This window comes from Aethalodelphis obliquidens, unplaced genomic scaffold, assembly GCF_003676395.1.
Source record: "Aethalodelphis obliquidens isolate GAN/ISIS:26980383/991018 unplaced genomic scaffold, ASM367639v1 scaffold30, whole genome shotgun sequence".
Classification (NCBI taxonomy): Eukaryota; Metazoa; Chordata; class Mammalia; order Artiodactyla; family Delphinidae; genus Aethalodelphis; species Aethalodelphis obliquidens.
Genome location: NW_020837974.1, coordinates 256,513 through 270,548, shown reverse-complemented (window position 1 = coordinate 270,548; position 14,036 = coordinate 256,513). Strand labels below are relative to the sequence as shown.

Genomic DNA, 14,036 nt, shown 5'->3' with positions numbered 1-14,036 from the left:
GCGCTCTCTGCTGACCGGCCACTCCTGGGCGCTGGGTGGCCGTGGCCCCGAGCCGGCTGTGAAGCTTTCCTGCAGCATCTCACCCACAGGGTGTGTCTGGGGGCCCAGCACCCCTCTTGGTTCCCTACAGAGGTCCTGGCGGCCCTACTGTGGCCAGAGCCTGCTCTGGAATCACGGACAGGTGACCCGCCCCCTGTGTGGTGGTGGTAATGTGATGACAGCTCGGGGAGGGGACCGGTCCTCGTGCACACCCCACAGCGGGCCCTTGACGGGGCGCGTGGTCACCCCGGAAGTGGGATCCTGATGGGACCCTGCCTCGTGGGACCTCGCAGAGCGTGATGTCTGTGAGCGGAGGGCGGGAGGAGGCCCAGGTGTGGCGGGTTCCGAGGAGGGAACCTGGCTGGCGGCTGGCCACCCCTGAGGAGTGGCTGCTGACCCCGTGGGGCTGGTCCACGTGACCCGGGCCCCACAGACGGGGAGCTGGGAGGGAGTCTCTGGGAGGAGTTGCCTCAAGCAAAACCAGACAGTCGACTTTCCCCAGGTGTTTTGGGCTAAAGAGGGTTGAGGCTCGGAACCGGGTTTACCTGAGAAGCGCCGCCGACATACCTGGACTCACCTGCACAGGCTCACCTGCTTGGACGCCCCATCTCTTTGTGGCCGGAGCCTGGGAGCTGGGCCAGTAGCTTTTTCTCACCATCTGTGAAACCAAAAACAACAGCGGCTGGCACGCCCTACTCGCTTCCTTGCCCGGGCGGCTCCGGGTTGCGTGGGAAGTGGCTGCGGGGGGCAGGGGGGCTGAGGCCGCAGGACCCCCCCACCCAGTGTAGTGGATAACTCAGTGAGTGATTCTGTCTCCGCTCACCCAACAGTTATTTCAATTGAATTTCTGTTTTCTGTGGAGTCGAGTGTTGGACCGAAGTGTCCCGGGTTTGGGGGCAGGCGGGGAGGCGGCCCCCCTGGCGTTCCCAGCTGCTCGTCTGCTTTGGCGGGGCCGAGGTCCCCATCTCAGGTCTCCCTTGACGGGAACGCAGTGCTACCTGTGATGCTGCTTCTGGGGTCTCACTAAGCAGATTCTTGTGCTTTCGACCCAATCAGTCACCGTCTCCACCTCCGTCCAAAGTCGAATCAGAGCTGATCCATCGTGGGCAGGCGTCAGCATCACCTGCTGAGGTCCTGGCCTCTGGGCTGCACCCCTGGGGGTCTGATCCAGTCGGTCGTTGTCGGGGGTTGGGCGGGGAGGGGGGCGTGCACCTGGGTTTCCGCAGGTTCCCAGGTGGTGCTGTGCACCTGGTCCGCACACCACCTGTTGAGTAACGTGGTCGAAGGCTGTGTTTCTGGGACGCCCCTCGCTCCTCCCTGCTCCCCTCCCGCCGCCCTGAGCTGGGCTCCAGCTGCAGCAGGGGGAGCCTCCCAGATGTGAACCTGGCCTCAGCCGTGCTGGAACCTTCTGGTCCTGAGACGAACATCTCCCTGTGTGGCCTTGCTGTACCCAGTGCCCTCCGAGTTCAGTCCTGCCTCAGGGCCTTGGCTCGTCCTGTTCCCCCGCCTCAGAGCTCTTCCCCCTGGTCTCTTCAGGGGGCCCCTCATGCTGGGCTCGAAGTCACCTCTTCAGAAGCCCTCTCTGCACGGTCTGGACTACGGCTCTGCCTTCCCTTCTCTTCAGGGCCTGCGCTTGTTTCCATGACATAACGCTAGTGTGGTGAGCACCAACCGGCCGGCCGGTGAGTCCCGGTGAACAGGAATCCGCACGCTGCAAACCGCTGAACCCAGCAGGTAGAGCGTGCAGGACACCCAGGTTGCTGGGGGCGACACGGGGGTGACAGCGAGTGAGCGAATGAACGAAGATCAGCGGGGCGGGAGCTCTGGGCTCAGCCGGAGAAGCCGAGGCAGCGGCGGGAGCACAGACGTAGCCCAGTAGGGCCTCCCACCACTTCTCTTTAAAAGAAGGAAAAACAAAAAGGAAACAAAGCATGAAGTAGCCCCTTTGCGTGCCAGCTGGGGTGGGGCCGGGCACTGTGCGGCCGTGGTGACAGAGGCCAGTGTCCGAGAAGGATGGCCCTTTGTGCTCCGAGGGGCGGCCCTGCCCGGCCTCGGCTCTGCACAATGCTCTTCTCTGACGCCTCTGAGGACGCTGTCGAGACCTCGGTGAGGAAGGGTCCTCATGGCCCCCGGTGGCGCGCTCCGGCCCAGGTGCCCTCGGTCCTGTGTGCCCTGCAGCGGCAGCTGCCCACGTGCTCTTTGGGGCCACACCCTGGGAAGTGGAGATGCAGCCGCTGCTGGCGCCTCTCCTAAGCCACCTACCCTGTTCCCTGGGGGACCCTGTGCTATTTGGCGGGCGATGGGGGTGGCCTGCCCCCCGGCAGCCATCCGAGGCGGTGGTTCCTTCTCCCCCTGAGGTGGGAGCCGGGAGGCTGCACACCCTCCCCAGGCTCTGTATGTCCGGCGAGGCTCCCAACTCGAGATCCGTGGTCCTCTGAGCCCACGTCACTGTGGTGTCCCTGCACCGAGGGAGCAGGCGCGGGCGCCAGGGGAGGGCCGGCTGGTGCAGCCTGGGGAGACGGCGTTCAGCAGATCGCGCGGATACCCCCGTGACGCCACCAGTGCCACCCCCACCCCCTGCATCACCCACGAGAGTGAGGGCGTTTAGTCACACGCGAGAAGGTTCGAGGCCCCCTTTGGAATCAGAGCTGAAACTAGACGGCGTCCGTCACCCACAGCCTGGGGAGCGGCGGTGCGGCAGTGAGAACAGACGGACTGGACCCAGCGCTCAGACTCGCCTGGCACAGAAGGACGTGCTGGGGTTCCTTTCAGCCGCACCGCGGTCATCTGAAGGCACCTGAGCCCTCGAGGGGCCCCGGGAGTTCCTGGCACCTGGAAACGTCCCGCGCCCTGACCTGAGTGGTGGGGAGACTCACTGCGCTGCCCGCTTAGGGTCGTACAGGTTAAGGTTTGAGAGTTGTATCCACGCAGAGAGGATTTTACAAACATACAAGCCCTGTGAACGGAGGACCAGCCGCGAGGGGAGCTGGGGCCAGCCCGGCCGAGCCTGGGTCACCGTGACTGCCCCTCCACAGACTCTGGTCCCCTTTGAGAAAACCACAGGTGGCCTCTCTGGGGGTGCTCTCTGTGGGGGGGAGCATCTCGGGGCACAGCCGGGCGGACACACTCCCTGCCTCGTGGGAAGGATGGGCGTCGCCCTGATTCCTCGAGGGCCTTGCTGAGTGGAAGCTGGCGTCTCTCCTCCCCGACACCCGGCAGGGGCGTCGTGCAGGCTCGCTGGGCGGGCAGGGGCTCGCGGGGACAGAGGCACAGGCCCCGGGTCGCTCTGTAAACTGTCATCTCCATTCCCCTGACACCTTGTGGGCAGGCTGGCCACTGCTCCCCAGGCTTGCTCACACCGGACTCCGTTATCACCTGCGTGGTGCCCCGCAGGCTGGCAATTCTGTGCCTCGGTTATTATCAGGATAATGAGTCATTGATTCCATAAGAATTGCTCCCATGATTCATCGCAATCCATTCTTTCCCGACATGCATGCTTTCTGCCAATGGGAACCATTCTTTAAGCTCATTGACATCGAGGGAATGAACAGTGGTTGTGTTAATTTATAGTAAGCGAATCTGCATAATAAACAATCCGGGCCATTCTTGCAGGATGCGGACGTGTGGTCCCTGGATAGTAGGGACACTGTGCGGCGGGCGCCGCCCTCCCAGGCTGAAAGGGAATCTTGTCCGCCTTCTGGGCTCGGCCCTCGGCGCCAGCCTCCGCTCCCATTGACCGCAGGCCCGGGCATTGGGTGCTGCCCGCGGGGAGCGGAGGCCCTGGGGAGGCCCGGGGAGCCTGGCTTCTTCCCGGCCGTGGGGCCTGCCGGTGGAGGTGGGCCCGGGGCCGGGCTGCTCCCCGGAGCCTCAGGCAGCAGGAACGGCAGGGAGGGCTGTCTGTGAACGAAGTGGAGGGGCCCGCACGGGTGGGGCGAGAGCGCCATGGCAGGGGTGACTCGCTGGTGTGCAGTCAGGGAGCCCGAGGCCCAGGTGCACAGCCCACCTCTAGTCTGTGAGGAGCTGAGTCACAGGCCGACCTGGGAGGTGGTGGGACTCGCTCTCCTGCGGACTGGGAGCCGCAGCAGTGCGTCCAGCTGGGGCCTGGCCAGTCTCGTCTGCACTGACCGCTGAGGGCCTCCGCCTTTGTGCCCGTCCAGCCTCGGCTCTGGGCAGGGCTGGGCGTGAGGCAGGCGCCTTGGCCGATCCTGGACCTGGGCAGGGCAGTGCCGAGTTCTGCCCGCCTGCAAGGGATCTGGGGCTGCAGCAGCCTTGTGCCTTCCTGGGGGATGGAACGGAGGGCTCCCTGCACAGGAAGCAGCAGTGTAACCCCAGGCCCCCATGACGCTGTCCCTCTGTCCCCCAAAGGTGTATGTGGACAGAGGGTGGGTGGCCCCAGCCCTGTGACGCTGTCCCCCTGTTCCCCGAAGGTGTATGTGAGCGGAGAGTGGGTGACCAGCATCAGTGAAGGCGGCAGCTTCGGGGAGCTGGCCCTCATCTACGGCACCCCCAGGGCGGCGACTGTGAAGGCCAAGACGGACCTCAAGCTCTGGGGCATCGACCGGGACAGCTACCGGCGCATCCTCATGGTGAGTGAGCGGTGCCTGCGTGGAGGCTTCGCCAGGGCTGGGAGGGCAGCCAGCCAAGTCTGATGCCCACCAGGCATCTCGCGGGAACCCTGGTTGTGTCCAGGTGGGGCCATAAGTAGGGATGCGGTGGGTGGCGAGTGTCGGGAGGGCGTTCAGGAAAGTTACCCAAAGGCAGGCACACAGCTGGGGAAGCCCCTTGTGCTTTCCTCCCCCATTCTCCTTGCAACTGTCTGGAATGTGGTTGTGATGGCTGGAGTTCCAACTGCCATTCTTGACCATGAGGTGACGTTCCCCAAGGTGGTGGAGCGAATCACTGAGAGGAGCCTGGCCTCTGGGGGCACAGTGGGACCGCAGTACCGGGCAGGCTGCTGGCCTCTAGGATTCCTTACTTGGGGACTGTCATTTTAGGTTTCCTCACACGCAGCCAGCTCCTGTCTTAGTTGGCATGGTGCGGGTGTAGGTGCGCACACCTGTGGAGGCTCGCCGTGGGGCTCTCGGGAGCAACGGGGCAGGTGTTCACGGAAGGCTCCGGAGATGAGCCTGTGCGCCGAGAAGGCCCCTCCCAGGCAGAAGAGGCGGGATCTTCCCGTGCCCGCTGAGTGTCCGTCCTGCACACGCACTGCCGGGTTCTCGGTGCTGGGACCCGCCAGGGGACTGGGAGGCTGACACGCTGGAGGAGATGACGGAGCAAACATACACCTCCTGTTGACAGTTTCCACGGAGAATGATAGAGCAGAGAGGGGCAGAGGTGGGGGCGGGGAGGTGATGTTCTAAAGAAAGCCCTGGGGCCCCCCTCCCTGAGACCCCTTTTGTGACGAGGTGGTGTCGAGCAGAGGCCCGGAGCAGGGAGCCCTTGGCTGTCCAGGGGGAGAGTGTTCGGGCAGTAGAAACAGCCAGTGCAAGGGCCCTGGGGTGCAGGCCTGGCTGGCCTGTTCGTGGACCAGTGGGGAGACAGTGAGGATGCTGGGATCCTGTGGTGGGTGGGGCGGGGGCCTGGACTCGGACTCTGAGTGCACCGGGAGCCCTGGCAGGATTGTGGGCAGAGAAGTGGCAGGAGCCGCCCAGGTGATGCCCTGGCACTTGGGGGCCTTCTGGGTGAGAGTGGAGAGAGTCCCGATTCGGGAGGGGTGGAGGGAGGTCCTGGCTGGCCACTCTGGTCTGGCCGCAGGTCTCCGGGCAGAGGCCCCTGGGAGCTGAGTGCCCCGTCCTCGCGGAAGTCACACTCCTTGGCTGTCCGTGCTCGCCGGTGGTGACCGCTGGGCCAGGTGCTTTTCTGCTGGTCAGGGGTGGTGCTGGAGGACCTGGGCGGGGGTGGGCTCATTCCTGAGGGCAGCCCCCAGGGGCTGGCGATGGTGTTTGCTCAAAGGCTGCCCCTGTGGGCCTGGGATCCGAGGAGTTCCGACGGCCTGGAGGGAGGTGACCCAGGTGAGCACATTGCTGGGAGACCCCGGGGCTGGACGTGCCGCTGCCAGGTGCCCTTTGGGCCTTGGTTGTCGCCTGAAGGCCAGCCTGGGCGGTGCAGTTTCTGGGGTGCGGGCTGTGGTTTGGGATGCTCTGGGGGAGGCCTGGGGAAGGTTTGGGATGTTTAGGACAGGCTCTGTGAGCTCAGTCCCAGCTGAGCCTGGAGAGCCGGTCCTGCCCCGGGGGCCTCTCCAAAGGGGAACGGGGGAGAAAGGGTTGCCGGCTGCCGTCCTGGCTCCGCTGTAGCTCCTGGTCCTTCCTGATGCAGGGAGGGGCCAGTTCAGTCCCGGGGGCATCTGTCTCCTGCGGCTCGTCGTCTGCGCCCTCGGGGTCATCCGCTGGGGGAGGCGCTGCCCTGCCCTGCCCTGCGAGGTGAGTCCTCGTGGAATGCGGCTCCCGCTCTTTGGTCTTAAACCTGCCCATTCCTGTTTTCTCCGGGAGAGATCACTGTCTGTGGGGGAGGCGCCCCAGGCACCCTCCCCGTCCCTGTCTCCTCTGGATGCACCTGGCCCGTTGCATAAGCCGTTGTTTCTCCGCCATGGTCCGCGCTGAGTCGGAGTCGTCCTTGGCTGTGGGACTTTCGTGGCTGGAACAGTACCTTCAGGGAAGTTCCCCAACCACCGAGCAGCTGGCGCGTCCTCTGTTTTAATTCTGGATCCCTGCGCACTAAGAATAGCCGCGGCTGCGCTGGGAGCCTACAGAGCCCCTGCATCTTGGGAAGAAAATGACAGTGTGGCCCACTCGGAAGGGAGTGTCCATGGACGGCGTCCATCGCTGCATCAGCCCGTGGCTTGGGCGGACTCAGATGCACCCATCGTGCGACGACTGGACCCTGAGCTGGACACGCGTGGGGGACGCGGGATGGAGGCTGGTAGTGTCTCCAGGGAGAGGGCCACCCACCTCTGAATCCCAGAACATCGGACCCGAGAGGCTCCGCTGCTCCACATGCTACAGACAGACAGACAGACGGATGGATGGATGGAGCTTGGCGAGGCCAGCCGCGTGCACCACCTCTGAGCAGGACGGGGGCTCAACCCCCTCCGGGCCCCCAGGCAGGGGCCAGCGACCCCGGACTTCATTCTTTCAAGCTTCAGTACCTTTCGTTCACCCTGAATCTTGCGTGAGACCCCAAATGGGGATTGATGAGTGCAAAATCCTGTTGTGGAGTCTGGGCTGGGGTCTCCAGAGCCCCACTTGCCTGGGGGTCCCGAGACCCCCGGAACCAGGTCCTGAGCCGCAGCGCTGAGCTCCCACCCCACCTGCTTGGGCCCCTGGCTCCCATCCATGAAGTGGGGCAGCAGGAGCCTGGGACCCCCTTCTCGTGGGAGCTGGGGCGGGGTGTGTGTGTGTGCACGTGTGTGCTTCAGTCCATGGCTGCAGGGCCGGTCAGGATTGAACACGTAAGGGGAAAGGGCGTTTGGAGTGGTCGGTCCAGGTCGAAGGGTCATCTTACCCGACGTAGATTCCTCCTCCACCTGGCGGGTTTGCACCCTCCCCCGAGCTGCGGCCCGGGGGCAGGCCCGCTGTGAACACTCTATACCCAGGGGTGTGTGTGCTACGGCCAGAGCCCTGCTGTCTGCTGGGACCCGGGTCCCCAACCCGTCCTTGGGGCCGGCTCAGTCCACGCAGGTGGGGCCTGGGGGGTGGTGGGGGCCTGGATTTCGCAGACATTTTAGGTTCCAGTCTTAGGACAGAACGCTTCCCCGGGGACAGCGGGGTACAGTGGAAGGTGCAACAGAAGAAGCCTCACGTTGGGCATCGGGGTTCCGGGCTGGCCTCACGCCTGCGCCAGTGGGGTGGGGCTGGGGGCGGGGCCGTGTCTCCAGCTGCAAGCGGCCCGAAGTGAGGTTCCAGGCCCCGCTGCTGGCGGTGAGGTGGGAGGTCAGGAAGTGCTGTCTTCCCCTCCCTGCCCTGCCCACGCATCCCCATCCATCTGTCCCGGGTCAGGTGAGGGCGCGTCAGGTGAGGGCGCCGCTCTACTGCCCTGCGGGGGGAGGGGCACGTGAGGAGTGGCCAGCGCTGTGGTGGGACGTAGATGGTCTTTCTCTGCGGTCTCTGTTCCTCAAAGTCGGCCCGACGGGACCCCAGCACAGAGATGTGGAAACCGAGGCTGCAGGAACCAGGGAGATGGGCGGAGCTGAGCCGGACCAGGCCCCGTGCCCCCCGCCACCAGCGTGGGTCCTCTGCAAGCATCCATGGGGACGAGGGTTCCAGGCCCCGCTGGCTCCTTCCCTCAGTGTGGCCTTGGGCAGGCCCCATACCTGTGACGGGAGTTGTACGTAGGGCCAGCCTCACCAGGCACAAAGCCCACTTTGGGGCTGCCGGCAGATGCGCTGCAAAGCCCCCCAGGTGAGGGTCCTGGCAGCCCCCAAGGTGACGGGCCGGCGCCCCGGACACCTGCGTGATGCATGAACCGACAGCGGGGGCTCCCGGCCCTGCCTCCCCGTCCGTCTCATCCCAGGAGGAAAGCCTCCAGCGGGAGGCGCCTTGGTCAGCCTTGGAGGCGGATCTCCTTGCCCGAGGGTCCCGGGTGGCCACCTCCAGCTGTCATCCTGCAGCGGGAGATGGATGGGCCAGTTGTGCCGAGCTTTAATGTCTAGGGTTCCTGGGCAAACACGCCTGCATTCCAGCGGGTGGGCGTAGCTGCTGGGAGGTCAGCGGGAATATAAATTATCTTTCAAAAGAAACGCCTTTCTCGAGGCCGGCGGGGCCTGAGACGGCTCGGCTCGGGCTGGGGGCTGAGCTGAGCTGAGCTTGCTGCCACCGCAGGCGTCTAGACCCGCCGCAAGCTGACACACAGGGCCCCAAGACTCCTAGGTTCTGCCACTGACCGCCAGGACGCCGTGTCCCCTCCGTGGCCGCCAGCCGCGGTGCAGGAGCTCCGTCTACACCCTGTGGGTCCAGTTACCTTGTGGTCTTGGGTCCCAGCCCCGTGGGGCTCTTTGCCGGATGGAGGGGCCCTGGGGTGTCTGCGCTTCTGTGAGGGAGGCAGGGAGAACCTCCAGGATTCCAGATTCGAGACTCGCAGCCTCTTTAACGCTGGTCTGGCCCTGAGCCACGCAGAGCCGACGGGGAGTCTGAGGCCGGGTCGGGGGGCGGTGCCGAGGTCCTCACACCATGTCAGCTGACCGATGTCTGCTCGCGTAACTTTCACAGAATCCTGTGGGACAGGAATTAAGATACCCCATCGTCCAGATGAGGAAACTGAGGCTCAGAGAGGGGGAGCTGGCTCGGGGCGTGCGGATACGGAGTGAGGGGTGGGATTTGAACCCGGGGCTTCTGAACCCGCTTGAGGTTCAGGCCTCCTGGCTCCCCCCATCCCGTGGGTCTGGATGAGGCCCAACCTCACATGTGCGATTAGGACGGAGACCCCGGAGGGGGAGGTGCGGGGAGGTCTGGGCCGTGAACGGGGTCCGTCACTCAGGCCCTTGCTTGTTCGAGGGGCTTCTGGGGTCTCCTTTTAGGAGTTCAGAGTCACTTGGGGAATTTGGGAATGTGGAAGGGGTTGGGGTGGGAAGCCCTTCTGAACACCTGCTTCTCTGTGTCTTCCCCTCTCACAGGGCAGCACGCTGAGGAAGCGCAGGATGTACGAGGAGTTTCTCAGCAAGGTCTCCATCCTGGGTGCGTGCCCCCGACCTGGCCGCCCGGGGCTGCGGCCCAGCCGTTTCCACATGCCCTGCAAGTTTGGGACACACATGCACGCTCACACCTGTGCAGTGCGCCCACACACACACACATGCACACACAGATGCATCGTGTATGCAAGCATGTACGTGCCCACGAACACACACACACACACACACACACACACACACACACACACACACAGTGTCTGCCCTCCATCCATCCGTGCTTTGCATGTCTGTCTCTCTACCATCAACGCCATTCTCTCCACGTTGGTCCATTTGGAGCTGTGTTGAGCGTCTTTCCTGACCTGTTTGGGTTTTCCTCCATGGGGGTTCTCGTGTGCCCCCCGCTTTTCTTGTCCTGGGATCTGAGAGACACGTCGGCCACATTTCCATTGACCGTTGGGAGTGTCAACAGGTTCTCTCCTGCAGAAGATTTTCAGCGTTTTGAAGTTGCTTTGACATACACGACGACGACGTATCATTCTGGACCAGCCTTCCCAGTAGAACTTTTGGCAGCGATGCAGGTGTTCCGTATCCGTGTGGAACACTTGAGAATTTTAATTTTATGTCATTTTAATCAGTTGGAATATGAATCAGTGTGTGTCTAGCAGCTCCCCTTAAGGACAGGGAGTGGACCCGCTTGGGAGGGTGAGTGACGTCTAAGCGCTAAGGCCCTGGGAACCGCGGGAAATAACCGTCCAGCAGAAGTTCCTGCGGGAACATCACAGCCTTAAAAACCCCAGACTGGACTTCTGGGTGCAGGTGGTGCGTGAGGCTTAGCCTCCTTTTCTAAGAACCTTTGGAGTGAGAAGGAGAAGAAGCAGGTGCACTTTTGTGGGTGCAGAGGCGTCAAGGAGACAAGAATATACAATGGAACAACAAAACAAAACAAACAAAAAAAAAGGGGTTGAAAGAATTATAAAAAAAAAAAAAAAAAAAAAAGAATATACAATGGAGAAAAGACAGCCTCTTCAATAAGTGATGCTGGGAAAGCTGGACGGCTGCATGGAAAAGAATGGAGTTAGAACACTCCCTAACATCACACACAAAAACCCTCCAAATGGATTAACGACCTAAATGTAAGACCAGATAGTATAAAACTCCTAGAGGAAAACATAGGCAGGACACTCTTTGACGTAAATCACAGCAAGATCTTTGTGGCTCTGTCTCCTAGAGTAATGGAAATAAAAAACAAGAATAAACAAATGGGACCTAATTAAACTTAAAAGCTTCTGCACAGCAAAGGAAACCATAAACAAAACGGAAAGACGACCTACGGACTGGGAGAAAATATTTGGAAGTGATACTACTGACGAGGGATTAATTTCCAAAATAAACAAACTGCTTATACAGCTCAATATCAAAAAAACAACCCATTCAAAAAATGGACAGAAGACCTAAATAGACATTTCTCCAACGAAGATATACAGATGGCCAACAGGCACATGGAAAGACGCTCAACATTGCTAATTATTAGAGAAATGCAAATCAAAACTACAATGAGGTACCACCTTACACTGGTCAGGATGGCCATCATCAAAAAGTCTACAAATAACAAATGCTGGACAGGGTGTGGAGAAAAGGGAACCTTCCTACACTGTTGCTGGGAACGTAAGTTGGTGCAGCTACTAGGGAAAACGGTATGGAGGTTCCTCGAAAAACTAAAAATAGAGTTACCATATGATCCAGCAATCCCACTCCTGGGCACATATCCAGAAAAAACTATGATTCAAGAAGATACGTGCACCCCAGTGTTCACAGCAGCACTATTCACTATAGCCAAGACATGGAAACAACCTAAATGTCCATGGACAGATGAATGGATAAAGAAGATGTGGTACATATGTACAATGGAATACTACTCAGCCATAAAAAGGAATGAAATAACGCCATTTGCAGCAACATGGATGGACCTAGAGACTATCCTACTAAGCAAGTAAGTCAGAAAGAAAAATACCATATGGTATCACTTATGTGTGGAATCTAAGAAAAATGGTGCAAATGAACTTACTTACGAAACAGAAAGAGACTCACAGACACAGAAAACAAACTTATGGTCACCAAAGAGGGGGGATAGATTAGGAGTTTGGGGTTAGCAGATACACACCATTGTATATAAAATAGATAAGCAGCAAGGTCCTACCGTAAAGCACAGGGAACTGTATTCAGTATCTCGTAATAACCTATAAGGGAAAAGAATCTGAAAAAGGATATATATATATATATGTGTGTGTGTATATATATATATATATATATATATATATAAAACTGAATCAATTTGCTATACACCTGAAACTATCACAACTGTACTTCAATTAAAAACATGGGTAATAAAAAAAGAGACACGGACATGGATGGTCATTTCAGCAATTCCTACAATGACAGGAAAGTAGAAACAACCTAGAATCTGTCATCGCAGGAAGGTCCTCGCGCCCGGGTGTGTGTGTGGTACAGGTTTATACTCCAGTAAAGCGCATGGACTAGGTCTCCGCGTGTCAACACGTTTCAACATGGATCTCAGACACAGAAGATGGTGCAGATGACGGTGCGTCTCTGCACAATTTTGGCAATGCTGGGTCATGTTTACGAAGCTATGTTACAGTAAAGGTGTAAGACCACCTATGGGGTGGAAACTCACCAAACCCTTTAAGATTTAAAAAAAATATATCCACCAAATCCTTAATAGTCACAGCCTCTGCGGAAGGAGAGAGAACTCGAATTGAGACAAAGGGACGCGGTTTTATCAGTAACATGGTGTGTCTGTAGGAGCAGCTCTGAAGCAAACATGACCAAGTAGTCCTGTGACTTCATTCAGGACAGATGCTGGCTGTGTTGTTCATTCTACTTTTCTGATTATTTTTTTTCCAAATTACAAAAAGAAGGACACGACTGCTTGGAGTTGCTGACGTGGGGGTGGCGTGAGGGGGTGGGGGGAAGGTGGGGGGCAGCCGGGCAGCAGCGGGGTCAGGTCCCCCGGCAGAGGACACGGCGCAGGCCTGGGGGACGGATGTGGAGATGAACTTGCTGCAGGATGGCTGCCCACCCGGCACGTCCCTCCCGGCCCCCCTGCTCCAGGGAGGTAGTAGAGGCAGCTCAGGGGGCCTGCCCTGACCCTATTTCAAGGGGAAAAGCAGGCTTCAGGCCTCCAGGCAGGAAAAGGGGGTCTCCTGGGAGGGGAGCCGGGGTCAGGCTCAGGGCTGGGCGGCAGCGGCCGTGAGGCAGGGCCCGAGGGTCCGCATTCTCCCGAAGCGTCGGCCCCGAGGCCAGTCTGTTCCGGGTGGGTGTGCCTGCCCCTTGGCCGCCGCTGACTGAGGGCTGCCTTCTGTGTCTCTTCTGCGGGGTGTCCGCCACTTTCCCTGGCAGCATTGAGACCCCCCTCCAGAAGGGCAGCACTGGGAGTGGCCCCACCCGGCCAGTCACCGATTTCCCACCTGAGCTGACCGTCCACACCTGGGACCCAGGGATCTGAACGCAGTAAAAATGCCCCCAAAGCTTCCGCTTCAGAAATCAGGGCCAAGGAATCGCCCCGATCTCCGTCTCTTCCAGCAGTTCTGTCCTGGGATTTACGCTGCTGAGGGTGGAAGCGCTGACTCTCCGACCTCGGGACTGGGGTTCCAGGTCTCAAATCCAATAGGAAAACCCACCGCTCACACAGGAGGACGAGAACTTCCTAAGCCCAAGGCTGTGAAATCAAACGCCTCTCATCGCCCTGGAAGGAAACCAAGCAGCAGTCACACGTTTACCGGCACCAGCTTCCACCTCGGCACCAACCGTGACCCTCCAAAGTCACGGGCGTCTTCGCCGCCATGCCGGCCTCCTGAGGGTGCCGGGGTCTGCGTCACGGGGCAGCTCCCGTCCGGTACGGAGGCTGCTGGACCAGCGTGCTGGCAGCCGCTCCAGAATCTGCCGCAGCCCCGGGCTTGGTCAAAAGCGTGTCCTTTTCAGCGTGTGGCCCTGGCAGGAGTTTTCAAGCAGAGAAATCCCCCTCCTACTCGAGATCTAAAATAAATGCTTTGCTTTGTATTTTTAGCGGCTGACCTACATAGTGCAGCTGATAAGTGTAGGCCAGAAAAGTTTCTTTGGCCAAAAGAGAAACAGTTAATCAGGCAACCATTAAGTTCTTACAAAAGGAGCACGCGGGTATTTTTTTCCTTCCTGAGGGCTAGGGGTGGATAGTGACGGGGAAGGGAAGGCGTGAGAAGGGGTGGAAAGATAGACAGAATTTGCAAGTATCAAAGTACACTTGCCATTGGAATGAAGTATTTTGACCCCAAATAATGGAAGGTATACTACACCTCTAGCCACGTAAATACAGTTGTAT

General features: G+C 59.8%; 1 protein-coding gene across 3 annotated transcripts in view; it reads left to right on the top strand.

Annotated features, from left to right (window-relative positions):
* Window positions 1-14,036, top strand: part of PRKAR1B (protein kinase cAMP-dependent type I regulatory subunit beta) — an 84,561-nt gene that overhangs the window by 55,271 nt on the left and 15,254 nt on the right. For all 3 annotated transcript variants that reach the window (XM_027125524.1, XM_027125525.1, XM_027125526.1), the window contains 2 exons: window positions 4,467-4,625; window positions 9,647-9,707. In XM_027125524.1, coding sequence (XP_026981325.1) covers window positions 4,467-4,625; window positions 9,647-9,707 — 220 coding nt within the window. The remainder of the gene's footprint in view (window positions 1-4,466; window positions 4,626-9,646; window positions 9,708-14,036) is intronic.